Raw genomic sequence first — 26,044 nt, 5'->3', positions numbered from 1 at the left:
ATCAGGGCCAGGATCAGGACCAGGGTCAGGGCCAGGATCAGGATCAGGGCCAAGCCCGGGATCAGGGTGTGGGTGAGGGGTCTCACCCCCACGCCCAGCACTCCCCCGTTCTCTGCAGCTCATGGGATGTTTCTGGGCTCTCCCATCACAAGCTGCTGGGATGAGTTTGCACAGGCTCAGGGTGCTGAGTCACGGTGCTGGCCCCAGCCTGGCCGTGCTGGGGGCTGATAACTGGGCTGGCACAAACAAGAGCCTTGTGGGCAGCGATAAGGCAGCCCCCGGCCCCAGGGCAGCGTCCCCTTTCTGCTGAGTCAGACTCTGACACAGCAGAAAACATTTCTGCTGAGCCAGTGGGGCAGCCCGGGGGAAGCAGGCAGCTTTTTAAATCTGTTGTTAATTTTTCTTAGCAGAACCAGGAGGGCAGCTCCCCAGCACGGGCTCCTGCGGCAGCGAGGGGCTCAGGACAGAGCCCGTGGGGCAGAGCCCGTGGCAGGCTCAGGGGATAAGCATTCCCACAGGGATGGTGGGACACGTCCTGACATCCAGCCCCTCTCCATGCTCCCTTCTGCTGCCCTGCTGCAAGCCTTGGGGGCAGGGTGTGTGCGCTGTGCCAGCTGCTGTTGGAACCTTCCCTGTTCCCGTCAGAGAGGGGATTTCACACCTTCTCCTCCTCCTCCAGCTCCCAGGGGATCCGTTCTCCCCTGGGAGAGCTCCCCTGCTCCCGCCTGCTGGCCACAGGCACAGCTCCCTGGGGGGAAACTGAGGCACAAGGCAGAGTGGCTGCTCTCCAGAAACACCATGAAATGCTCATGGCAGGGGATGGCAGATCCCCTTCAGGAAGGGGGAATGTTTGCTGTCCCATGTCCTGCTCCTGCCCAGGACACGGCAAGATAAAGTCTTCAGAACTGACAGAATTCCTTAAAAAGCCCAGAATTCTATTAGGATCTTGGAGTGGTGGAATCCCATACTGGTTTGGGTTGGAAGGGACCTCAAAGCTCATCCATTTCTACCCCCTGCCATGGGCAGGGACAACTTCCACTGTCCCAGGCTGCTCCAAGCCCTGTCAACCCGGCCTTAGCCAGGCTTTTACATGTTATCCTGGCTGGATAACCAACCCAGCCAGTTTGGGGGTGGGGGTGGTGTCCCCTTGACCAAGCCAGCCCCAGGCCAGGGAGGAGGTGCTGAGCCAGGTGTGCTCCAGGTGTGCTCCAGGTGTGCTCCAGGTGTGCGCCAGGTGTGCTCCAGGTGTGCTCCAGGTGTGCTCCAGGTGTGCGCCAGGTGTGCTCCTCCTGTGCTCCCACTCTTCCGCTGGGACTGGGGAGCCTGTGGGCCAGGGTGGTTTAGGGTGATCCACGGCAGGAAGGGGTTGTGTTGGGAAGCACAAAGCCGTCCAGGCTGAGCTGCACGGACTGAGCTGCACAGAATTCACCCAGGATCTCCTGCTTTTCACAAGTCCCTTCCAAGCAGGCCCTGAGTGAGGCTCTGAAGGCACCAGCACTGCCCCAGGAAGTGCCTTTTCCTTTCTCTTTGGAATGTGGCGACTTCCTGGGGCAGCCGCTGTGCCCAGGGGATCACAGACCTTTGGGGGGTGCAGAAGGACCAACAGAGCCTCGGCGTGAGGCAAAAGGACCAAACGGTTTTTTGTTGACACAAACAGCAGCAAATCCACTTTTTCCAGGCAGGGAAACTGAGGCACGGATTAAAGGGGGAGGGAAAAAAATCCAGAGTGTCTGGGGCAGACATGGTTTCTTCTCCCAGGACCCCCCACCTGCTGTGAGACCCTGTTGCTCCCACCACTGGCTGGGATTTCCAGCAGTGGTGCCGGGGTTTGGCTGCTCCGAGCCCATCCCTAGCCTTGGAGGTGGGTTTGGTGCTGAGCTCTGCTAATTTGGGGTTTATCCACCCTCAGAGGTAAAGCCCAGGCTGGGGTCCTGGTGTGATGAGAGGCAGAGGGACAGGGCAGAGCTGGGGGGTGAGCTGCCCCTCCACTGCAGGGCTCAATTTACCCCAAACACGAGGCTGGAGCCACAGGGCAGCCGCTCCCCCAGGGGCAGGAGGGCTTGGCACTCCGGGGTGGGAAGCACCTGCACCCTGTCCCCGGCTGGAATCCTGGAAACTTGGGGATTTTAGTGTACAGAAATACATGTGAGTCAGGATGGATCTGGGGTGTTGTCTAAGTCCTTCTTCACCTTCTTCTTCCTTCTTCACCTTCTTCTTCCTCCTTCTTCACCTTCTTCTTCCTCCTTCTTCACCTTCTTCTTCCTTCTTCTTCACCTTCTTCTTCCTCCTTCTTCACCTTCTTCTTGTCCTTCTTCATGGGTTTGAGTTGTTTTCTGTAATTGGGTGAAAAAGGTTACCATTGCTGGCCTTGGGTGGTCATTATTGGGTCAAAACTATAAATAATAGAGGTGCCACCTCGTTATTTGGTAATTATCACTTAAATAACCTTGGAAAGAGATAGAGGCATCCATTTTATCTTCATTTTCTAACATGCTATTTGGAGCTCACACCTCGTGAGACTGTGAATAGATACGAAATAATAAACATCCAAGTCTGAACTCGACATCTGCGTTCACCGTGTCTTAATCCTGACCTCAGCAGAGAAAAAGAAACCAAAACTGTAACAGTCCCCGAAAATGCCTGCCCTGAATTTCCTTGTTCTGCACTGCCCCAGCCCCACTGCTCCAGGGAGCCTCGTCCCTGCCCAGCTCGGTCCATCTGTGCCTGAGCCCCGTTAATCACGTTAATCACGTTAATCACTCTGGTTTGTGCCTGTACCCCTGTCCTGTCCTGTCCCTGCTGCCCGGGGAGCCGGGCTGCTGCTGCTGCTGCCTCTGCCTCTGCTCCTGCTCCTGCTTCTGTTGCTGCTGCTTCTGCTGCTGCCTCTGCCTTTGCTGCTGCTGCTCCTGCTTCTGCTGCTGCTGCTGCTCCTGCCTCTGCTGCTGCTCCTGCTCCTGCTTCTGCTGCTGCCTCTGCTGCTGCTGCTGCTGCTGCTCCTGCCTCTGCTGCTCCTGCTCCTGCCTCTGCTGCTGCTGCTGCTTCTGCTCCTGCCTCTGCTGCTGCTCCTGCCCCTGCTGCTGCTCCTGCCTCTGCTGCTGCTGCTCCTGCCTCTGCTGCTCCTGCTTCTGCTGCTGCTGCCTCTGCCTCTGCTCCTGCTCCTGCTTCTGCTGCTGCTTCTGCTCCTGCTTCTGCTGCTGCTGCTCCTGCCTCTGCTCCTGCCTCTGCTCCTGCCTCTGCTGCTGCTGCTGCTCCTGCCTCTGCTGCTGCTGCTCCTGCCTCTGCTCCTGCCTCTGCTGCTGCCTCTGCTGCTGCTGCTGCTCCTGCCTCTGCTGCTGCTGCTGCTGCTGCTCCTGCCTCTGCTGCTCCTGCTGCTCCTGCCTCTGCTTCTGCTCCTGCCTCTGCTGCTGCTCCTGCCTCTGCTGCTGCTGCTCCTGCCTCTGCTCCTGCCTCTGCTGCTGCCTCTGCTGCTGCTGCTGCTGCTGCCTCTGCCTCTGCTGCTGCTCCTGCTCCTGCCTCTGCTGCTGCTCCTGCCTCTGCTGCTGCTGCTGCTTCTGCTCCTGCCTCTGCTGCTGCTGCTGCTCCTGCTGCTGCTGCTGCTGCTCGGGGCACAAAAGGAGCCGTGCTAAGGCCCTTTCCCACTGCCCCTGCAGCAGCCAGCACAGGCTCTGCACAGCAGGGCAAGGCTCGGGAGGAGGAGAAGGGGCACAGCACAATCCAGGGCAATCAGAAATGTCCTCTGACTGTTCCTGTCTCTCAGGGTGAGGCTGAACCAGAGTTGTGCGGCTTTAACTGGCCAGGTCAGAGGCTGCTGCCTGAGGATGGCTTCCTCCTCCTCCTCCTCCTTCTCTGTGTGATATGGGGGTGGTTGTTGGGGAGCTTCTCGAGGGCTGCAGAAACTCCCCACACGTTAAAGCCAGCAGCTTTGCCAGCTCAGCGCAGGGAACTGCTGCACTGAGTGATGGCTGGGGGGAGACCAGGACATGGAAAGTCCCAGATCTGGAGCTGGGGAGGGGACAAACGGGATCCAGGGCCTGGATCTGGGCTGGCTTCTGGTCTGCCCGGGGCCTTAGAGTCCCCACAGTGGGTTTAACCGGGCGGGGAAGGGTCGTGTCCTGTCCTGAGCGCCGCAGAGGAGGAGCAGGGCCGTGCAGGGGGTGCTGGCCATGGCCACTGTGCCCGTGGCTGTGGGGACAGCACAGCCCGGCTCTCTGTGACGCCCCAGGCCCAGGAGGGCAGGACAGGCTGGTCCCGGGGTGGGGGTGTTGGTCGGGGCCATCGGGGCTGAGGGGTCACCCTGCACCCCCGGGCTGCTCTCCCAAACGGGAGCTGACAGCAGGAGCAGCTCCGGCTCTCAAAGGGCCTCTACAGGACTCAGCCACGAACCACGAGTGGTGGTTCCTCTATAAAGTCACACGAGTTCTGTCCTCCCTGCATTTGTCTCTGCTTCACCTGGAGTGCTTTGCCTGGCTGGAAACAACTGTCATTCCGCCATTAGCAGGCACTAATTAGGGAGCTGTCGTTCCTTAATTAGGCTGCGGGAGGTTCCAGGGGATGCTGCTGCCCAGCCTCCTCAGCTGGCCCGTTCACACCTGGAGTCGCAGAATCACACAAAGGCTGGGTTGCAAGGGTCCTTAAAGGTCCCCAAGTGCCACATCCCAGACCATCCCTGCCCGGGACATCCTGGCAGAGCCTGTCCTCAGGTGAGACCCCCGTGCTCCCCCTCAGAGCTGTCCTCAGGGGCTTTGGGACACACCAAATGCTTCCACAGGCCCAAAAAGGGGTGAGAGAAATCCACCGGAGAGCCCTCGGACCCCAGATCAGCCTCTGGCTGAGGAGCCCCTGGTCTCTGGCACGGAGGAGCAGCACTCGGGGTTTTCCTGGTGCCCAAATCCTTCCCCAGGGACCTGCACGTGGCCGGGCTGGGACAGGCAGCGCCGGGCCGAGCTCCTGGAGCAGCATCTCCCGTGCTGGGGCTCAGGAGAGCCGGCTGAGCCTCTGCGCCTCAGCGGGAACCCTCCCAGGGCAGCTGGGAGCCTGGGAGCAACTGGGGGCTCCAAGCACAACTGGGAGCCCCCAGGGTAGCTAATGGGGGAGCCCCCAGGGTAACTAATGGGGGAGCTCCAAGGATAACTGGGGAGCCCCTGGGGTAACTAATGGGGGAGCTCCAAGGATAACAGGGGAGCCCCCAGGGTAACCAATGGGGGAGCCCCCAGGGTAAATAACTGGGGAGCCCCCAGGGTAAATAACTGGGGAGCCCCCGGGGTAATGAATGGGGGAGCCCCCAGGGTAACTGGGGAGCTCCAGGAGTAACTAAGTGGGGAGCCCCCTGGATAACTGGGGAGCCCCTAGGGTAACTAACTGGGGAGCTCCCAGGATAACTAATTGGGAGATCTCAGGATAACTGGGGAGCCCCCAGGATAACTACCTGGGGAGCTCCCAGGATAATTGGGGAGCTCCCAGGATAACTAACTGGGGAGCTCCCAGGATAACTGGGGAGCCCCCAGGATAACTAATTGGGAACCCCCAGGATAACTGGGGATCCCCCAGGATAATTGGGGATCTCCCAGGATAACTAATTGGGGAGCCCCCAGGATAACTGGGGAGCCCCCAGGATAACTAACTGGGGAACCCCCAGGGTAACTAACTGGGGAGCCCCCAGGATAACTAATTGGGAACCCCCAGGATAATTGGGGAGCCCCCAGGATAACTAATTGGGGAGCCCCCAGGATAACGGGGGAGCCCGGGGACAGCCGCGGGGCCGGAGCTGGGTGCCTGAGAGGGCGGGAGCGGAGCCGGGATCCTGCAGAGCCCCTGCGCTCCGCCGGAGCTGCCCCAGCTCGGGCTGCGAGCGTGGCTCGATGCTTCCCTCTGCCGGGGCTGCGGCCGGAGCGGGGCCGGAGCGGGGCCGGAGCGGGCAGGGGATGCGGGAGCGGGGATGAGGGAGGGAGGGAGGGAGGAGGGGGGATGTGGGACGGGGGAGCTGGAATGCGGGATAAGGGATGTGAGATGTGGGGTGTGGAATGCGGGAAGGGGGATTCGGGATGAGCCATGCGGGATGTGGAATGCGGGATTCAGGAGGAGGAATGTGGGACGTGGAATGCGGGATTCAGGAGGAGGAATGCGGGATGCGAGATGTGGAATATAAAATACGGGATTCAGGATGAGGAATGTGGAATGAGGGATGCGGGATACGGGATGTGGAATATGGAATGTGGGATACAGGATGAGGAATGCGGGATGTGGGATGTGGAATGCACGATTCGGGATGAGGAATGCGGGATGTGGGATGTGGAATGTGGAATGCGGGATTCAGGATGAGGAATGCCGGATTCGGAATGAGGGATGTGGGATGTGGAATGTGGAATGCGGGATTCAGGATGAGGAATGCAGGATGCGAGATGTGGAATATAAATTACGGGATTCAGGATGAGGAATGTGGAATGCGGAATGCGGGATGTGGAATGAGGAATGAGGAATGCGGGATGTGGGATGTGGAATGCGCGATTCGGGATGAGGAATGCGGGATGTGGGATATGGAATGCGGGATTTGGGATGTGGAATGTGGGATGCGGGATGTGGGATGTGGATGCAGGGTGAGGGAGGCAGATGCAGAGGCAGGAGACGGGATGAGATGCAGAACCCAGAAGCAGGAGGCAGATGCAGGATGCAAGAGGCAGGTGCTGTGTGTGGAAAATGAAGATGCAGGAGGTGGATGTGTGATGCAGGCTGAAGGAGGTGGGATGCAGATGTGAATGTGGGATGAAGGAGGTGGGATGCAGATGCAGTACAGATGCAGATGTGGGATGAAGGAGGTGGGATGCAGATGCAGTACAAATGTGGATCCAGGATGAAGGAGGTGGGATGCAGATGTGGATCCGGGATGGAGGAGGTGGGATGCAGATGCAGATGTGGGATGAAGGAGGTGGGATGAAGGAGGAGGATGTGGATTGGAATGCCCCTGTCCCTGCTGTCCCCCTCACCCTGTGGCCTCAGCCTGCAGTGGGGGCTCCCCAGGTCTCCAAGGAAGGAACCATCTCCACAGAGTGCCACAGGCTGCCCCGTGCCAGGTGCGCCCAGAGCGCCTTGGTGCAGTGTCAGAACCTTCACAGAAAGGTTGTTTCTTCTGTTCTTCCTTTTGTCACCTTCCTCCTTTTCCTGGAGCAGGGGACAGCCCAGAAGCCGAGTCCCCATCAGAGAATTCTCTCCTGTACAGTTTCTGCAGAGGAACTGCACCTGAAGGGTTTTGCAGAGGACCCTCAGCGAAGCCGCTGTCAGAGGCAGGATCCACGTGCCTTGGGGAGGTCCAGGGGTTGTAAATATCAGCACCTCCCTGCGCCAGGAATCATGGAATCATTAAAGCTGCAAAACACCTCCGAGATGGAGAGAAACTACTGACAAGAGCCTGGAGGGACAGCTCACAGGGAATGGCTCCCAGTGCCAGAGGGCAGGGCTGGATGGGAGATTGGGAATCAGGAATTGTTCCCTGGCAGGGTGCTGAGGCCCTGGCACAGGGTGCCCAGAGCAGCTGTGGCTGCCCCTGGATCCCTGGCAGTGCCCAAGGCCAGGTTGGACACTGGGGCTGGGAGCAGCCTGGGACAGTGGGAGGTGTCCCTGCCATGGCAGGGGTGGAAGGAGATGATCCTTGAGGTCACTCGCCATCCAAACCATTCCATGATTCCGTGATTCTCTGCTCTGCCTTCACATTCGTGCCAGGGAACCCCAGGCAGACCTGTGGCAAACCCATCTCGTGGTGGCTCTCACAGCTCACCCAGTCGGTCTGGGATGATCCATCAGGCAGGAATCCCACCTCGAGGTGGGCCCTCCCTCCTTGTCAGCTCCTCTGCAGACCCACAGACCCGGTCCTTAAAGCTGCCAATCTCCGGGAGCTCATTTGCTTTGCTGGTTAATCTTTAACTCTCCTTTGTGCCCGCAATAATATCTGTTCTCACTGATAACCCCTGCCTGATCCCTGCGGGCTCTGCTCCCTAATTAACTGATGGAAATTGCTGATATCCCTGGCACAATAGCAGTGGCTATCCAGCACTCTGCTACAGAATTTTAGACTTTATTGAAGTATTTATTCAATCTTTTTTTAGCAAAGAAAGCAGGCACAGCCTCATTCTCCATTAGACATTTCTGTGGGAGGGAAATCAATGCAGGAAATTATGTTTGGTTCAAATATTTACGCGGTGACATCACTCAGGGTAGGGACATTTCTCCAAATTAATCACGTTAGGTGAGCGATGCACAAAGCCACATCTGACCATAAAAATGGGATACACAGAGCCATGGAATCATGGAGTGGTTTGGATTGGAAGGGACCTTAAACAACACAGAATCAGAGAATCAGAGAATGGAATTATTGAGGCTGGCAAATCCCTCCCAGCCCAGGCAGTGCCAGCTGTGCCCCGTGCCCACCTTGTCCCCAGCCCAGAGCACTGAGTGCCACCTCCAGGTGCCACCTGCAGGGATGGGCACTGCAGAGCTCCCTGGGCAGCCCCTGCCAAGGCCTGAGCCCCCTTTCCATGGGGAAATTCCTGCTGCTGTCCGAGCTGAGCCTCCCCTGGCCCAGGCTGAGGCTCTGATCACCGTGAGAATTCACAGCTCTCAGGAGTTTTATCTCCCCGGTCTGTGCAGTCATTCCAGCTGGCACCAGGGGAAGAGTTTGCCCTTCAATCTGTAAGATAATTTCTGCTGTCTTTCTGAGCTGTGTGACCCCAGCACGCCTGTGAGGCTCCACCAGCCGCTCGTGCCCTCCCGGCAGAGCCTCAGCCCAGCCCACGCCACGGCTGTTGTGTCACGTTTGGCTTCCTGCAGCTCTCTGCTGGTCCAGGACTGACCCGGTTTTTGCTCGGTGCACAGCTGGATTCATCATGATGGGACCAGCAGCAGCTGTTGGCCGTGAGAATGTCGGCAGTGGGAGAAGAAATTTTGTCCACTTTGTGAGTCTTGGACAGGCTGACGACAGCAATGCTGGAGACCAGCACAGCACAGGAGTGGGAGGTGCAGCTGTGCAAGGCCCTGGTCCTCAGCGGTGGAGAAATTCCATTCCTCAGTGGGTGGAATACATCTCATGGAGGGCAAAGCAGGGGATTGGAAATAAAACCCCCACAGCCCGTCCAGCATCTGCAGCCCCTCGCTGTCTGCTGGACTGGGAGGCCCAGCCCCGGTGCCTGGACATGGCATCAGCAGTGTGGAAGTGCTGGGAAGCCAGTCCTGCAGAGCCGGAGGGCCCCAGCTCCCCCGGAGATCCACCACCAACCACCTTCCTGCCAGGTCTCCTGCTTCCCACCAGGACCCCAGGCCCTTCTCCTCTTCTCCTTTCTGATCAGATAATCCTCATCTGGAATAAAAGCACCGATTATAATGAAATTTAACCCAAAATCTGTGAGACAGATCTGCTCAGGCCCAAACAACAGCGCAGTCTGTCCTCAGGCACCGGTTAATTCCTGCTAATTATGGTTAATGACAACAAGGAGCTGTCGACTCAGCGGCGTGTTTGCATTGTGTGGGATTGCCTTTGGAAGCACACCACACAACATCAGGAGCCGCAGGAAGATGATGGGTGCCCAACAGCCTCAGTCTGCAATCGCCCGCTCTCAGCCTCTCCAACAGCCCTGAAGGCACTTCCAGCCTCCGGCAGGGAGCTGCAGCCGGCAAAACCCTGCGGGAAACTCCCTCCCCATGGAGCTGGGAGCCCCTCTGGCACAGAGAATGGAGGGAATTTTTCTTTGTTTCTTTTCTGGGACTTTATTTTCTTCTAGAGGAAGGTGTCCCTGCCTATGGCAGCGGTGGCACTGGATGGGTTTTACCGTCCCTCCTGATGCCTTTGGTTTTATCTTTGCTGTGTTCCGTGTTCTGTGCTGCCCAGGTGCAGCTCTGAGCTCACACTCAGGCTCACTCAGCTCTCTGCACACAGCAGCCACACAAAACAAATCCTGTTCCTGCTGCACACCAAGGACAACTGGGACAAGTGTTCAGCCCCAAAGCACAAACAACGGTGGCTGAGGGGAGAAAACAAGAAGGATGGGACTGCAGAACCTGGAGCTGGAGTTGGACAATGAAACCCCAAGGTGCAAATGGACCCAAACTTATCAAAGTGTGAGACCTCGTGACCGGGGCTCCATTGTGTGTCCATTTTGGGATAATTTTGTGACCATTTTTGGGTCCATTCTGTGACCATTTTGTGTCCATTCTGTGACCACCTTGGGTGTGTCCCTGCCCAGGCTCTTGTCCTGCCCAAGGTATATCCTAAAGGCCTTTCAATAAATCCCTGCTTTATTCTCTGGCTCTGTCCAGTCTCTGTTCCAGCTCAGCCTTCCCAAGGCATCTCTCCCAACCCAAACCCTTCCATCTTTCCGTGCTCCTGTCCCCAGGCTGGCTGAGAGCTGTGACACAGGTCCTGCACACTGAGCCCAGAGCTGTCCGTGGGCTTTCACTGAGTGTGCAAGGTCCCAGGGGATGGAGCCGTGCCAGCTCTGCTGTCTGTCTCCTTGTCCTGTGGGTTTGTTTTCAGCAGCTTTAGCAGAGAAGGCAACTTCCCTTCAGACCACGGCAATGGCTCTTTGCTCCTCGCTGCGTGGTGCAAACCCGCCTGCGATTGGATGCAGAGAACAGCAAAATTCTGCGCTGAGGGAGAGAGATTCAGGACTTCAGCTCGCTGAGGTGGTGCAGAGAAATACCAGGACGCAGGGCCTCCAGCAGAGGGGACAGGTGTGGGACAGAGGGGCACAAGGCAGTGAGAGATGGGCACGGGCTGGGCCTGGAGACCTCAACCAAACAACTCTGGAAGGCTCAGTTAAGGAAACACAAGCTCAGAGAGGGACAAACATGGTTTGGAGGTGACAAAGAGAGCAAAGAACGAGCGTCTGGTGTGGAAAAATGCAGCGTGTTCAGCGAAGGGGGGTGTGCAGGGGTACAGGCAGGACAGAAGGGAGGGATCCCCCATGTTCTGCACCACCCCATGCACAAGTTCCCCCTGCAGGGACAAGGCGTAGACATTCACGTGGGACAACCTGGAACGGTTTTTGGAGAGATGGGGAATCCGCACTGCCGTGAAAACGCTGCCTGTGCAGGAGAAGGTCACAGGAAATGAAATACAGGACTGACCCCCAGGTAAATGGACACGCCCCATCCCTGGGAGTGTTCCAGGCCAGGCTGGACAGGGCTGGGAGCAACCTGGGATAGTGGAAGCTGTCCATGCCCATGCAGGGGGTGGGAATTGGGTGAGCTTTGATGCCCCTCCCAGCCAAACGCTCCTTTGATTCTATGATTTCTGCTTTTCAATAGATTTTGTCTGGGTAAACATCCAGTCAGCCAAGACTCTGATGATCCTAAATGGCTCCAGGAGCAACTGTAAAAATCTTCAGGAGACCCTGGTGCAGAAGCTGGGCAGGAGGGGGTAAATGCATTGCTGTGCCTCAAATTCCTGGTGTCCACTGCAGCGGGAAAGTTAAACCAGGATTAGACCAGGACGAGTCCAGGAAGGGGCAGTGCCATTCGGGGCCAACACCTTTCTGGGACAGCACCTTTCTGGGCCAACACCTTTTTGGGACAGCACCTTTCTGGGGCAGAGTCCTTCTGGGGCAGCACTGTTTTGGGGCAGCACCGTTTTGGGGCAGCAGTGTTTTGGGGCAGCACTGTTTTGGGGCCAGCTCAGGACCCTGTTCAGGTCCATGGTGACTGAACAACAAAAAGGAATCTCCAGGGCAGGAGTAGGGTCAAGGAGGGGGCATGAACTCCTCACTGAGAGTAGATCCAGTAGAGAGGGATCCACCAAAAGATCCCCAAAGGCCCTGGACCCGTTCCCAGAAAGGCTCAGAAGAGCAGACTGCACATGCTCACGTTGACATGCAGAGCAGGACACCCCATGCCAGGGTGGGGAAACTCCGAAGGTGCCCCCAGAGCCCAGGCAGTGCCCCAGGACCACTCTTTGGATCCATGCTGGAGCCAGGACCGGTGATCTTTCCTACCCAATCTCTCTTCCACACTCTCCCTCCTCCATCTTTCATTTACACTTTTATTTCTCTCACTATCACAAAGTAGGGGCAAAAGATGCTTCCATTTCCACACCAGGTGTGGAGCTGGCCAATGAAACTTGGTGAGCTTTGTTCTTTGGACCCTTCTGGCTTTTGCCATTCCTTTGTGGCCATGGGCACCCCTGACTCTTGGGTGCTCCCTTCTGCACGAGGGTGGGACGTGACACCTGGTACGACTGAGTCACCGAACAATCGAACAACAGATTTCAAAGAAAAAGCAGCTGAGATGAACACACTGTGATGCACTGGGGAGAACACGTCAGATGGAAGATGACAGGCTGGTGGCTGACAATTACCTCTCAGGAACAAGCTGTCACTGCTCTGACAATGTTACAACACAGTTCAGTGATCAGCAGTTCCAAAAACAAACCAGATATTAGAAATTCCCTGGCAAGGAGCAGGAAACCCGGCCAGGACAGGGCAGGGCAGCTGAAACTGCCACAGTCCTGAGCCTCGAGGGGCAAAACTCTTCTTGCGGAGGGAGCAGAGGTGGCAGAGGGTCAGGAGTGGGTGGGGGAAGATCTGCTCAGTGACATCTCAGTGTGCGGGGTTGGGAGCACAAGATTGTTCTCTCCCTGACAGGAGGGGACAGCCGGGGGGGTCGGGCTGTGCTCCCAGGGAACAGGGACAGGAGCAGAGGGAACGGCCTCAGCCTGGGCCAGGGGAGGCTCAGCTCGGACAGCAGCAGGAATTTCCCCACGGAAAGGGGGCTCAGGCCTTGGCAGGGGCTGCCCAGGGAGCTCTGCAGTGCCCATCCCTGCAGGTGGCACCTGGAGGTGGCACTCAGTGCTCTGGGCTGGGGACAAGGTGGGCACGGGGCACAGCTGGCACTGCCCGGGCTGGGAGGGATTTGCCAGAACCAGGGATCCTGTGATCACCAGAACAGGGTGTCACAGAGCCTAAGGTGCTCACACACGAAGTTTAGAAAGCTTTGCTCCTCCGGCAGGTGAATCATCACTGAAACAGCAGCCATGTGAGTGAAGAAAAGAGCAAATCAGCCCCAGAGCTGCTCCGGGAGGAAGGCTCTGCCCATGCTGAGGACAAAGGCTTTCCCTGGGCTCTGGCGAAGCTCTGAGCACCGATGGATGTGCTCAGGTGTCACAGGGAGGTGCATTGCTGCCCCTCAGCTCCTGCACTTCTGGTTTGTGGTGGGAGCTGTTCCTCCTTCTGGGGCAGCAGCCTGTGTGTCCTTTGCTGCCTTTTGCATTTATTCCTTTATCTGTCCCGTACCCAGAGCCCTGGGTCAGCCCCTCCCGGGCTCCTCTGCCCCATGCAATGGTGCCAGTCCCAGCTGCCTGATGCAGGGCCAGAGGAGGAAATGGGCTTTGCTGCCAGGGCCAGGGCTGATCAAACACCTGCTGTGGGAAAGAAACCCTGCACTGATTCCCTCCTGAAGGAGGCTGGACCAGGCAGTTGTCACCAAAACATTGTCCCCTGTGCTAATAAACACTGGCAGGAGTCAAAGCTCCTTAAGGAGAGGGGGAAGTTCCTCCCAGGGCCAGCACCTGTGCCGGAAGCTTTTAGTTAAAGCTGTCCCGGGAAGTGCTGAGCTGCTGAGTGTTCCTGAGGTGGTGCAGGGAGTCTGGAGGCTTTTCAGGCTGCTGGGCTTGGCTGTGATGTGGGGGCAGAAATGTAGTTATAATGCAAGTTAGCTGCTCCCGGGTTTCTGTCTCTGTCTCCTCAGGCCTGTAGCTGCTTTTTCTGGGGTGTTTTGTGCCATTTTAATGCTGTAAATGCTTGGTCTTGCTTCTGTGTTTTGCAAATTTCTGGTTAAAATGTGCCTGGTTTAGACCCTTGTGCTGCTTGTTGCCAACATGGAACGGGAAGGAATTTTCTTGGTTAAGTCTTGTTGTTGGTTGGTTTGGGGTTGTTTTTTGGGGTTTTTTTTAGAAAATTACTATGAAATTGGTCCCAGCCTGTAGGCAGGCAGAGGAGGGCAAGGCACGATGGTGTGAAATGTCTTTTATTGCTCACATCAGAGCAGGCTGGAGGCTGGAGCACCCTGGGATAGTGGAAGGTGACCCTGCCCACGGTGGGGGTGGGATGAGATGGGCTTTCAGATTCCTTCCAACCCAAACCCTTCTGCGGTTCGTTGGTGATTCAGGTCTCTGATGCAGACTACAGGAGAGGGTTTCCAAGTCCCAGACGCAGATGAAGAAGATGTTTTCCTGCCTTAGCACACTCCTGCAGCTCCTGACCCACACAAGGTGCCGGTGTTCGGTGCATTCCCTGCCCCTCCGGACACCCACGGGGAGATCCCTGGACTCCCCATGTCTCGGTGCAGAAGGTTTGGGGCTGGAAGCTTCTCTCTGAAGCGGTGGGGTGCAAAAAGACCCCAGGCTGGGTCCCACAGAGCATCCCCTCCTCCCTCAGGGCTGACGGGCTCCCCAGGGCTGTTTGTCCCCGGCGTGGTGCTGTCCTGATGATAACGTGTGGCTGACCTTGCAGCCCGGCTCGGGGGGGCTGCACCCGCGTCCTTGGTGCCACCAGCTGTGCCAGGTCCTCAGGAGTGCCCGGCCTCCACAGCACGCCCCTGGCTGCTGCCCGGGCCCAACCCTCTCCTGTGCTGTCCCACGTCTGTCCCCTCTCCTGTGCTGTCCCCTCTCCTGTGCTGTCCCCTCTCCTGTGCTGTCCCTTCTCTGCCCAGCTCTGTCCCCTCTCTGCACAGCTCCATCCCCTCTCCTGTGCTGTCCCCTCCCTGCCCAGCCCGGTTCCCGGGATGGCCCTGGGGCTGGCCCTGGGTCCGGCCCTGGCACGGGCGCTGGGGCTGGCGCTGCTGGCAGCCGGTGCCGTGGCGCCGGTGAAGGACCCGCTGCTGAATGTCTGCATGGATGCCAAGCACCACAAGAGCCGGCCTGGCCCCGAGGGACAGCTGTATGAGCAGGTAGGAGCTGCTGCTGGGCTGGGGGACAGCCCGGGGACCTGCACCTGCCTCCCAGGATATTATGGGCTGGTTTGGGCTTGCCTGAGGCGCGGAGCCTGGGCTGGCTGTGAGGTGTGTGTGTTGGCTGCCTTCTTTCAGCAAAAGGCCAGAGCAGGGGCAGTGGGGTTTTGTTGGGAAGGATGAAGCCAGAAAGCCCTATAAATATGATCGCTTAGATTCTGAGAATGTGAAACCTGTAAGTGAGATAGAATTGAAAGTAAGTTTTGATGTTTGAGATGTCCTAGCTGCTGGATGCCTGCGAAAACAACCCCCAATGTATGATTTATCCCACACTTGTAACCCCCTCTGAAGTATCAGGTATCTGTAACCCCATTGGCACAAGCCTGTTACAGCCCACCTCGAGACCCCTTATCGGGGGGCTGAGAGAGTGGGCCTCCCTTCTGTTTCTTCTCTTGTCTCTTTGTTCTCTTCTCCTTTGCTCATCTCTCTTGCTTCTTGCATCTTGCTCTTGGAATTTCCTTATCTCTTTCTTCCCCCACCTTCCAAGGCCATGCTACAGCTGCGCCTGGCGGCTCCGAGCAAGGCCTCACGTCCCGTACAATAAACCTCTTCTAAAACCCAACTTCAGAGATCTCTCGTCTATATTCATCCACACCGTCCTGGAGTCCTCAGCAGCAGCAGGAGGAGGCATTTTCTACAGGGTTTGTCAGCTCGGGGTCACCCTCTTTAACCCCTCCTGGAGCTCAGGTACCCCAGAGCACAGCAGGGGAGAGGATGGTGAGGAAGGGCTCTCTCCTGCTCCCCCTCAGTGTGGGAGATCCTTCTTGCCCTGCCCCAGCCTCTGGGCAGAAGGGAGGGGGTTTGTTTGTGTTCCTTGGGCTGGCACTAATTCCCGCCGAGGATCTGATCTCCTGCTGCTCCTGCAGCCCTGCCTTGCTGCAGTGCCCAGCTCCTGAGCCCAGAGTGACCAAGAGTTTGCTGGAGAGGACAAAACGCTGTGGTTGCTGTGGGCTCTGCCCCCCTGCAGCTCCAGCCTCTCCCTGCTCCAGCCTGTCCCTGCTCCAGCCTGTCCCCGCTCCATCCTCTCCCTGCTCCAGCCTCTCCCTGCTCCAGCCTCTCCCTGCTCCAGCCTGTCCCTGCTCCAGCCTGTCCCTGCTCCATCCTCTCCCTGCTCCATCCTCTCCCTGCTCCATCCTCTCCCTGCTCCAGCCTCTCCCTGCTCCAGCCTCTCCTCTGCTCCATCCTCTCCCTGCTCCAGCCTCTCCCCTGCTCCAGCCTCTCCCTGCTCCAGCCTCTCCCTGCTCCAGCCTCTCCCTGCTCCAGCCTCTCCTCTGCTCCATCCTCTCCCTGCTCCATCCTCTCCCTGCTCCAGCCTCTCCCTGCTCCAGCCTCTCCCTGCTCCATCCTCTCCCTCCTCCAGCCTGTCCCTGCTCCAGCCTGTCCCTGCTCCACCTGTCCCTGCTCCATCCTCTCCCTGCTCCATCCTCTCCCTGCTCCACCTGTCCCTGCTCCATCCTCTCCCTGCTCCATCCTCTCCCTGCTCCAGCCTCTCCCTGCTCCATCCTCTCCCCTGCTCCATCCTCTCCCTGCTCCAGCCTGTCCCTGCTCCAGCCTGTCCCTGCTCCACCTGTCCCTGCTCCAGCTTCTCCCCTGCTCCATCCTCTCCCTGCTCCAGCCTCTCCCCTGCTCCATCCTCTCCTCTGCTCCAACCTCTCCCTGCTCCAGCCTCTCCCTGCTCCATCCTCTCCCTGCTCCAGCCTGTCCCTGCTCCAGCCTCTCCCTTCTCCAGCCTCTCCCTTCTCCAGCCTCTCCCTGCTCCAGCCTCTCCCTGCTCCATCCTCTCCCTGCTCCAGCTTCTCCCCTGCTCCAGCCTCTCCCTTCTCCAGCCTCTCCCTTCTCCAGCCTCTCCCTGCTCCAGCCTCTCCCTGCTCCATCCTCTCCCTGCTCCATCCTCTCCCTGCTCCAGCCTCTCCCCTGCTCCAGCCTCTCCTCTGCTCCAACCTCTCCCTGCTCCAGCCTCTCCCTGCTCCATCCTCTCCCTGCTCCAGCTTCTCCCCTGCTCCAGCCTCTCCCTTCTCCAGCCTCTCCTCTGCTCCAGCCTCTCCCTGCTCCAGCCTCTCCCTGCTCCATCCTCTCCCTCCTCCAACCTCTCCCTGCTCCAGCCTCTCCCTGCTCCATCCTCTCCCTCCTCCAGCCTCTCCTCTGCTCCAGCCTCTCCTCTGCTCCAGCCTGTCCCTGCTCCAGCCTCTCCCTGCTCCATCCTCTCCCTGCTCCAGTCTGTCCCTGCTCCAGCCTCTCCCTGCTCCAGCCTCTCCCTCCTCCAGCCTCTCCTCTGCTCCAGCCTCTCCTCTGCTCCATCCTCTCCCTGCTCCAGCCTCTCCCTGCTCCAGCCTCTCCCTGCTCCAGCCTCTCCCTGCTCCATCCTCTCCCTGCTCCATCCTCTCTCTGCTCCATCCTCTCCTCTGCTCCATCCTCTCCCTGCTCCAGCCTCTCCCTGCTCCATCCTCTCTCTGCTCCAGCCTCTCCCTGCTCCATCCTCTCCCTGCTCCAGTCTGTCCCTGCTCCAGCCTCTCCCTGCTCCAGCCTCTCCCTCCTCCAGCCTCTCCTCTGCTCCAGCCTCTCCTCTGCTCCATCCTCTCCCTGCTCCAGCCTCTCCCTGCTCCATCCTCTCCCTGCTCCAGCCTCTCCCTGCTCCAGCCTCTCCCTGCTCCAGCCTCTCCCTGCTCCATCCTCTCTCTGCTCCATCCTCTCCTCTGCTCCATCCTCTCCCTGCTCCAGCCTCTCCCTGCTCCATCCTCTCTCTGCTCCAGCCTCTCCCTGCTCCATCCTCTCCCTGCTCCATCCTCTCTCTGCTCCATCCTCTCCTCTGCTCCATCCTCTCCCTGCTCCAGCCTCTCTCTGCTCCATCCTCTCCCCTGCTCCATCCTCTCCCCTGCTCCATCCTCTCCCTGCTCCATCCTCTCCCTGCTCCATCCTCTCCCTGCTCCATCCTCTCCCTGCTCCAGCCTCTCCCTGCTCCATCCTCTCCCTGCTCCAGCCTCTCCCCTGCTCCATCCTCTCCCCTGCTCCATCCTCTCCCCTGCTCCAGCCTCTCCCTGCTCCAGCCTCTCCCTGCTCCAGCCTCTCCCCTGCCCTGTTGCAGTGCTCCCCCTGGAAGGACAACGCCTGCTGCACAGCCAACACCAGCTCGGAGGCCCACAAGGACCAATCCTACCTCTACAACTTCAACTGGAACCACTGCGGGGTGATGCCACCCAAATGCAAGCGCCACTTCATCCAGGACACCTGCTTGTACGAGTGCTCACCCAACCTGGGGCCCTGGATTCAGCAGGTAGGATCAGATCAAGGAGTCATGGAGCTGTTCGGGTTGGGAGCGACGCTGAAACTTGTCCTGTTCCCACCCTGCCAGGGCAGGGACACCTCCCACTGTCCCAGGCTGCTCCCAGCCCCAGTGTCCAACCCGGCCTTGGGCACTGCCAGGGATCCAGGGGCAGCCACAGCTGCTCTGGGCACCCTGTGCCAGGGCCTCAGCACCCTGCCAGAGAAGGATTTCTCTTCGATATCTGGGGTGTCTCAACTTTTCCCACACGGCAGAAAGATTCCAAGGACTTTTCTGACCCGTGACTGAGGGAAGAATTCCTTGTGTCAAGACGCGTCTCTGCCGGGGCTGAAACTCCTCTGGGATGGGCTGTGGACCCCATGGGAGGGGCTGGGGGATCTGGGATGTTGCAGACCTTGCCCTCGGCTTCCAGGGACCCTCCCCGGCGTGACGGGTCCGTGTCCTGCAGGCTGACAGCAGCTGGCGCCGGGAGAGGATTCTGCACGTGCCCCTGTGCAGGGAGGACTGCGAGCAGTGGTGGGAGGACTGCAGGGACGCCCTCACCTGCAAAGAGAACTGGCACCAGGGCTGGAACTGGGCCACAGGTGGGTGGGCTCCGGGAACCTCTCCTCACCCCGCGCTGGCACCTGCCAGGACCCCCGAGAGCCCTCACTCCTCCAGGGTGGGCAAGGCAGGTGGGGCCATGGGGGCAGGTGGGGCCATGGGGGCAGGTGGGGCCGTGGGGGCAGGTGGGGCCGTGGGGGCAGGTGGGGCCGTGGGGGCAGGTGACCTGTCCCTGCCAGGGAAGGGCAGGAGGGGAAGGGCTGTCCCAGTGCTCTCACTGAGGTTTTCTCCCTGCCCCAGGGAGGAACCGCTGTCCCTGGGGCTCCATGTGCAGACCCTTCAGCCAGGTGTTCCCCCGGCCCAAGGACCTGTGCGAGAAGATCTGGTCCAACTCGTTCAGGTACAGCCCCGAGCCCCGGGGCAGCGGGCGCTGCATCCAGATGTGGTTCGACCCCGCCCGGGGCAACCCCAACGCGGCCGTGGCGAAGTACTACGCTTGGAGAAAGAGATCCTCGGCTGCCGAGGGGGAGGAGGACGCGGCTCCCGAGAGCGCCCGGGCTGTGCGCGCCCGGCCACCGCCTGTCCTGCTCCTGCTGCCCCTGGCCCCCGTGCTGCTCCCCGGGGGCTCCCAGCCGTGGGGGTCCCTGTGACCACTCTGCCAAGGGGCATGGCCTGCCCTGCTCCAGCTGCCCTGCAGAGGAACTGGCACAGGCGGCTCTGTCTGTCTGTCTGTCTGTCCCAGTGCTCAGCAGAAGTCGTGTTCTTGGACCGTGGTACCTCTTGGCTGCTGCCCGCACCGGGGGTTCTCCTGCCTCTGAGGGAAGAGCGGTGCGGTCTGAGCTCTGTGGGAGCTCCTGCACATCTGTCCCAGGCCATGGCCCGTGTGTGCTGCCTCGGCTCAGCTCCGGTGCCCGCTCCTTTGGGCTGCTGCGACTCCCTGGAGGGTGGCTTTGGTAATAAAGTCTTGCTCTGGATCAGCCTCGTTGTACTGATGTGAAACACTCCTGAGGAGGGGGACGTGTCCTGGGGGTGGAGGGAGGGGTCTGGGCGGGGGGTGGTGCTGGGTGTGGGGTCTGCAAATGTGGGAGTTGGCCTGGGGAGAGAAAAGATCATGAACTGTAAATGGTTTGGGTTGGAAGAGATGTCAAATTTCATCTCTTTCCATTCTCCTGCCATGGCAGGGACACTTCCCACTGTCCCAGGCTGCTCCCAGCCCCAGTGTCCAACCTGGCCTTGGGCACTGCCAGGGATCCAGGGGCAGCCACAGCTGCTCTGGGCACCCTGAGCCAGGGCCTCAACACCCTGTGCCAGGGAACAATTCCTGATTCCCAATCTCCCATCCAGCGCTGCCCTCTGGCACTGGGAGCCATTCCCTGTGTCCTGTCCCTCTGCCCCTTGTCCCCAGTCCCTCTGCAGCTCTCCTGGAGCCCCTTTAGGTGCTCTGAGCTCTCCCTGGAGCTTCTCCTCTCCAGGTGAGCACCCCCAGCTCTCCCAGAGGGGCTCCAGCCCTGGAGCAGCTCTGTTCCTCCTCTGGGCTCTCTCCAGCAGGGCCTCCCTGTGCTGGCCCCGGGCTGGGGCAGCGCTGCAGGCGGGCTCTCACCGGAGCAGGGCGGAGCAGCAGAGCTGTCCCTGCTGTGCCCCTGGCTGCAGCAGGACCCTCCCTGTCCCTCCAGGTGAGCTCAGCCCTGCCCACGCCCGCCGTGGGCTCAGGAGCCCTCCAGAGCAGGGTAAAGGCTCCCAGACCTGCAGGACCTGTGCAAAGACTGGCTGCTGTGATTGCTGGGCGATTTTCTTCATCTGAGGCAGAAACTTCAGCAGAACTTCAGCAGCTTCTGGAAGGGAAAGCAGAGGGTGGGAAGAGCTGGGTGCACTGCCTGGACTGGGGGAGAGAGCGGGGTCCTGCTGCTTTTGGGGCTGGAGAGAGCAGAAGCCAGGCTGACTCCTCAGTCTCAAAGCTCAGCATCCTGAGCAGGGTGAAGGTGCAGCAGGGCAGGTGAAGTACCTGAGAAAGGAACCCCAGGTGATGCCACTGACCCTTGCCCAAAGCTGCTGAGCTGGCGCAGCCCAGAGACACCTGACTGCTGGTCCTGGAGCTTCATCCTACAAAAGCCCAGTCCCAGTTTTTTAATCTGGGCATCTTCTAGCACCCCTTTGCCTGAGGACCTTCCAGGGATGCCCCTCAGGGTCACTTCTCCAGGCTGGAGATTTGCCCACAGCCCTCGGTCTGGGTGAGTGACATCAACCTGCTCAGGGCTGGGGTTTGGTGGCTGCAGCAGAACTGCTTCAATCCTGCTCCAAACGCTGCATTGCACCGCAGCTGCAGCCACCTGGGCTGAGCCGTAAACAATGCTGATTAAGACCTCTCAGTCTAATCATTATGATAACGAATCACTTATTTATGTATGTTTGGGTTCCCATCCCTCACCCTGGAGGACCGAGTCACGCGAAGGTTCAATCAGAGCTGTGCAGTGCCTCAGACACCGCGGCTGGGGCTGGGTGGGGTCCAGCCTCGCCCAGCTCCTCTCTGGGAGGGGCTTCGGGAAGCCATGCACTCCACCTGGGGTGGGGGTGGTGGTTTTGGGGTCCCTGGGGAGTGTTTGGGGTCCTTGCTGCTCCTCATGACTCAGGGGGAGGATCTCATGATAAACTTTGTCTCCCACTGCCCACGGGGTGAGGCCAGGGCTGCCTGGGCCAGGCCAAGTCCAGGCTGCAGAGCTTTGCAGTACTTCAAATATTTTCAGGAGTTTTTAGATCAGAGCAGCTGTTTCCAGAAGCTTTTCTGGCTCGTTTTTATCTTAAAATGTTCCTAATTATGCGGCCTCTGTCACAGCTGATCACTGATTCCGTGCCTTTACATGAAACAGAGAAGCACTTCCCCTCTCTAACTTAAATAAGATGCATTTAATCTAATTGCTCTAAATCCAGTGTCTTGTCTCCAAAATGTGAGGGTGGAGCCCAAACCGGCTCAGAAATGTTTTCTAGCCCATGTTGGGGTGTGAGGTTTGCCCTGCCTGCCGCAGGGAGGGACAGGAATGAGGGAACACTGGGAGCTGATTCCAGCCCAGCCATCTCCAAAAGGGACAAAACCAAACAACCCAGGAGGCAAAGCTGCTGGAGCGGAGCGGGAATCTGCTTTGGGCAGCTCCTGCTGTCTGCATCTGGCGTCTGTGCGGGCTCAGCTCAGCTCTGCTGCTGTGTCTGAAGCGTGTCCAGGTCCCTGTCTCTCAGAAGTACACTGGGACCCTGCAGAGGAGCGCTGTGATCTCCTCCTGCCCCAAATCCATGGGCACCTGTGCCTGGAAGGAGATCTCACCTCATGCCTTCCAACAGCTGATATCTTATCCTTTAAAGCTGCTTTGGGATGAGCTCCAAGAGGGGCTGCAGCCAGCTCCTCTGAGGCACTCCCAGCTGCAGACTCTCCCTGGACATTTCCAAGGGCTGAGTGTTCTCAGCAGTTTCTGTCATCCCTGGCTGGTTTCTCCCCCAGGAATGGTGGGTTTGTGCAGGTTTGTGCAGGTTCTCAGCAGTTTCTGTCATCCCTGGCTGGTTCTCCCCCAAGAATGGTGGGTTTGTGAAGGTTTGTGCAGGTTCTCAGCAGTTTCTGCCAGCCCTGGATGGTTTTTCCCAGGAATGGTGGCTTTGTGAAGGTTTGTGCAGGTTTGTGCAGGTTTGTGTAGGTTCTCAGCAGTTTCTGCCAGCCCTGACTGGTTTTATCCCAGGAATGGTGGGTTTGTGCAGGTTTGTGCAGGTTTGTGCAGGTTCTCAGCAGTTTCTGCCAGCCCTGACTGGTTTTTTTCTCCCAGGAATGGTGGGTTTGTGCATGTTTGTGCAGGTTTGTGCAGGTTTGTGCAGGTTCTCAGCAGTTTCTGCCAGCCCTGACTGGTTTTCCAAGTGAAGGAAACTGTTTGGTCTCAGCTCTGCCCCAAAATACTTTCTACACCCTGGGATTCCTGATTTTGTCCATCTCATGGATTGGCCCAAACTGCCCTAGGGGCACATGGAGGAGTTTCACATTCCCTGTGGTGCCCATGGTGATTGTTTCATGGAGAGAAGAAATGGCACTGAGCAGGACCTTCACTGCTGGAGATCTCCGTTCTGTGGGGTTTTATTTGCTTTTGTTTGGCTGTTTTTTGTAGCTGAAAGCACCGACCTCACCAAGGTGGGTTTGGACACACTGAGGTGGAGGCATCTCCTTGTCCCATCCCTGGCAGTGCCCAGGTTGGACACTGGGGCTTGGAGCAGCCAGGGACAGTGGGAGGTGTCCCTGCCATGGCAGGGGTGGCACTGGGTGGGATTTAGGGTCCCTCCAACCCAAACCATTCCAGAATCCTCACATTGCACAGGGACAATGCCCAGGAGGTTGCGTCTCAGGAGCCCGTGAGGTTCATTACAGATGGAATCCAAATTGCAGTTTTCTTTTTTTCCAAACCTCACCAATGCAATGGCGAGGCAAGAAGGCCTCTGGAAGGTGCCAGGCGTAAATTCCCACCTTTGTGGTGATCCCTGGCGTGAGAAAAAAAGCAGCAGTGATGATTTACAGAAGGAAATGGCACAAGCGTGGAAAGCAGAAGAGAAGGATGGGAAGGCAAGAAGTGATTTGCATTCAGCAAGGGGCAGATTGAAGTAGGAGCTGCTCTGTTATTCAAACAGTGGGGAAGCACGTGGAGTGATGGATGGTGTGACCAGGCATGGCAGCTACCTGGATTTGTGTTATAAGTTATTTTTCCTGAAGTAGGCTAACATCAGCAGCAAAATAAGAAAAAAATCAGGGAGAATAGGGAAAAAATTAAAAGCTAATAAAAGAGATGGTTTAAAATTAGAAGGGCAGGGCGAGGGCAGGGGGACAATCCACCTGGGAGCACTTGCAGAGGGGCGGGAGCTGCCAGGCTGCTGCAGAGATCTTGGAGGATGAAGAGAAGAAAAAAGGGAATGAAAACCAGCGTGGGGCGAGGCAACCCCAGAGCCTCCCACAGGAGAGGTGGAAAAGGGCAAAGAACCTCTGGGAGTAACGTTCAGTTCCTGCCAAACCGTGGGACGGAGCAGCCCAGTCCTGGCAGAGCACGGGCAGCAGCAGCGGCTCTGGATTTCTCGGGAACAAATCGAGCCAAAGCGCTGGAATTTCTGCTGCAGCTGGGGCAAATCGAGCCAAAGCGCTGGAATTTCTGCTGCAGCTGAGGCAAATCGAGCCAAAGCGCTGGAATTTCTGCTGCAGCTGAGGCAAATCGAGCCAAAGCGCTGGAATTTCTGCTGCAGCTGAGGCAAATCGAGCCAAAGCGCTGGAATTTCTGCTGCAGCTGAGGCAAATCGAGCCAAAGCGCTGGAATTTCTGCTGCAGCTGGGGCACATTGATCCAAAGCACTGGAATTTCTGCTGCAGCTGGGGCACATTGATCCAAAGCACTGGAATTTCTGCTGCAGCTGGGGCAAATCGAGCCAAAGCGCTGGAATTTCTGCCACAGCTGAGGCAAATCGAGCCAAAGCGCTGGAATTTCTGCTGCAGCTGGGGCAAATCGAGCCAAAGCGCTGGAATTTCTGCTGCAGCTGGGGCACATTGATCCAAAACGCTGGAATTTCTGCTGCAGCTGGGGCAAATCGAGGCAAAGCACTGGAATTTCTGCTGCAGCTGGGGCAAATCGAGCCAAAGCGCTGGAATTTCTGCCACAGCTGGGGCAAATCGAGCCAAAGCTCTGGAATTTTGGCTGCAGCTGAGGCAAATCGAGCCAAAGCGCTGGAATTTCTGCTGCAGCTGAGGCAAATCGAGCCAAAGCGCTGGAATTTCTGCTGCAGCTGGGGCAAATCGAGCCAAAGCGCTGGGATTTCTGCCACAGCTGGGGCAAATCGAGCCAAAGCGCTGGAATTTCTGCTGCAGCTGAGGCAAATCGAGCCAAAGCGCTGGAATTTCTGCTGCAGCTGGGGCAAATCGAGCCAAAGCACTGGAATTTCTGCTGCAGCTGGGGCAAATCGAGGCAAAGCGCTGGAATTTCTGCTGCAGCTGGGGCAAATCGAGCCAAAGCTCTGGAATTCCTGCTGCAGCTGAGGCAAATTGAGCCAAAGCACTGGAATTTCTGCCACAGCTGAGGCAAATCGAGCCAAAGCGCTGGAATTTCTGCTGCAGCTGGGGCAGATTGAGCCAAAGCGCTGGAATTTCTGCTGCAGCTGGGGCAGATTGATCCAAAGCGCTGGAATTTCTGCTGCAGCTGAGGCAGATTGAGCCAAAGTGCTGGAATTTCTGCTGCAGCTGGGGCAGATTGATCCAAAGCGCTGGAATTTCTGCTGCAGCTGAGGCAAATCGAGCCAAAGCACTGGAATTTCTGCCACAGCTGGGGCACATTGAGCCAAAGCACTGGAATTTCTGCCACAGCTGGCGCAGCACAACAGCTTCCAGGCACAGCCAGGGAATTGAGCTGGGCCCCGCTGCTGGGACACGGCTCACGCTGCATCCTCGGAAGGAGGGGGCACAGAACGGCCCAAACAGGGCTACTGTAAAAGGGAGGGCAAAACTCAGCTGGAAAATGAAGTGTTCATTGCCCGAGGTGGAGGAAATGCTCTGATCTCTGCAGCTCTTCACTGCTCTCAGTGACGACCCCAAAGGAAGGAGCCGTTTTTGGGGTGTGGGTGCTGCTGTTGTCACGTCACACTGGGGACTCGGATCTGACCTTCCCTGACAGACCCAGCCTTTAATCCGTGCACTCCGTGTGCACTCACCAGACCCAGGGTGTACTGTACATCCTGCCTGGCGGCTGACGGCGCCTGGGGTCACCCCGGCCTCCCTCTGGCGCTCGGGCACGCCAAACCCGAGGGGAGCCGCCTTCTGTGAGCGAACACAGAGACCCCCCGGCAACAGAGCCATCAAAATTCCGCAGGATATGAGGCACGAGGGATTTATGGAGGTGCCATCCAGGAATGTCAGAGCAGATTCACTGAACACCCTTCTGGGGTGGTTTGGCTGAGGCGTTGTCCTGCAGGGGGGCAGATGGACTACACGATCTCCCGAGGTTCCTTGTGTTCCTACTTTCCATATTTCCATCAGAAATTTTGTGTCAGGTGTTCGTTTTCCGCCACTGCCCTGCACATCTCGCTCGCTGCTTGTGCACTTTGAGCTTCCTTGTGTACATCCAGGGCAGCGTCTCCTCCTGGTGATGGGTTAAACTTCACTACCAGTGAGAGGTCTGGAATTATGGAATCCCAGCGGGTTTTGGGTTGGAAGAGACCTTAAAGGTCACCTTGTCCCACGCCCACC

General features: G+C 58.2%; 1 protein-coding gene and 1 long non-coding RNA gene across 2 annotated transcripts; both read left to right on the top strand.

Moving 5' to 3' along the window:
- Nucleotides 1–4,643: 4,643 nt before the first annotated feature.
- Nucleotides 4,644–9,590, top strand: LOC120748734 (uncharacterized). Its single transcript, XR_005699407.2, has 3 exons — nucleotides 4,644–4,700; nucleotides 6,994–7,067; nucleotides 7,165–9,590. It is a non-coding gene; the product is annotated as an uncharacterized LOC120748734 (long non-coding RNA).
- A 4,951-nt stretch (nucleotides 9,591–14,541) lies between these two features.
- Nucleotides 14,542–19,782, top strand: LOC120748733 (folate receptor gamma-like). The gene is made up of 4 exons (XM_040055453.2): nucleotides 14,542–14,922; nucleotides 18,065–18,253; nucleotides 18,711–18,846; nucleotides 19,106–19,782. The coding sequence occupies exons 1-4, from the start codon at nucleotides 14,758–14,760 to the stop codon at nucleotides 19,453–19,455; spliced, it is 840 nt and encodes a 279-aa protein (XP_039911387.1). The 5' UTR covers nucleotides 14,542–14,757; the 3' UTR covers nucleotides 19,456–19,782.
- The last annotated feature ends 6,262 nt before the right edge of the window (nucleotides 19,783–26,044 follow it).

The sequence above is a fragment of the Hirundo rustica genome, chromosome 2, assembly GCF_015227805.2.
Source record: "Hirundo rustica isolate bHirRus1 chromosome 2, bHirRus1.pri.v3, whole genome shotgun sequence".
Taxonomy (NCBI): domain Eukaryota; kingdom Metazoa; phylum Chordata; class Aves; order Passeriformes; family Hirundinidae; genus Hirundo; species Hirundo rustica.
The sequence above is the reverse complement of the archived record's forward strand: the minus strand, read 5'-3'. Positions and strand labels throughout refer to the sequence as shown.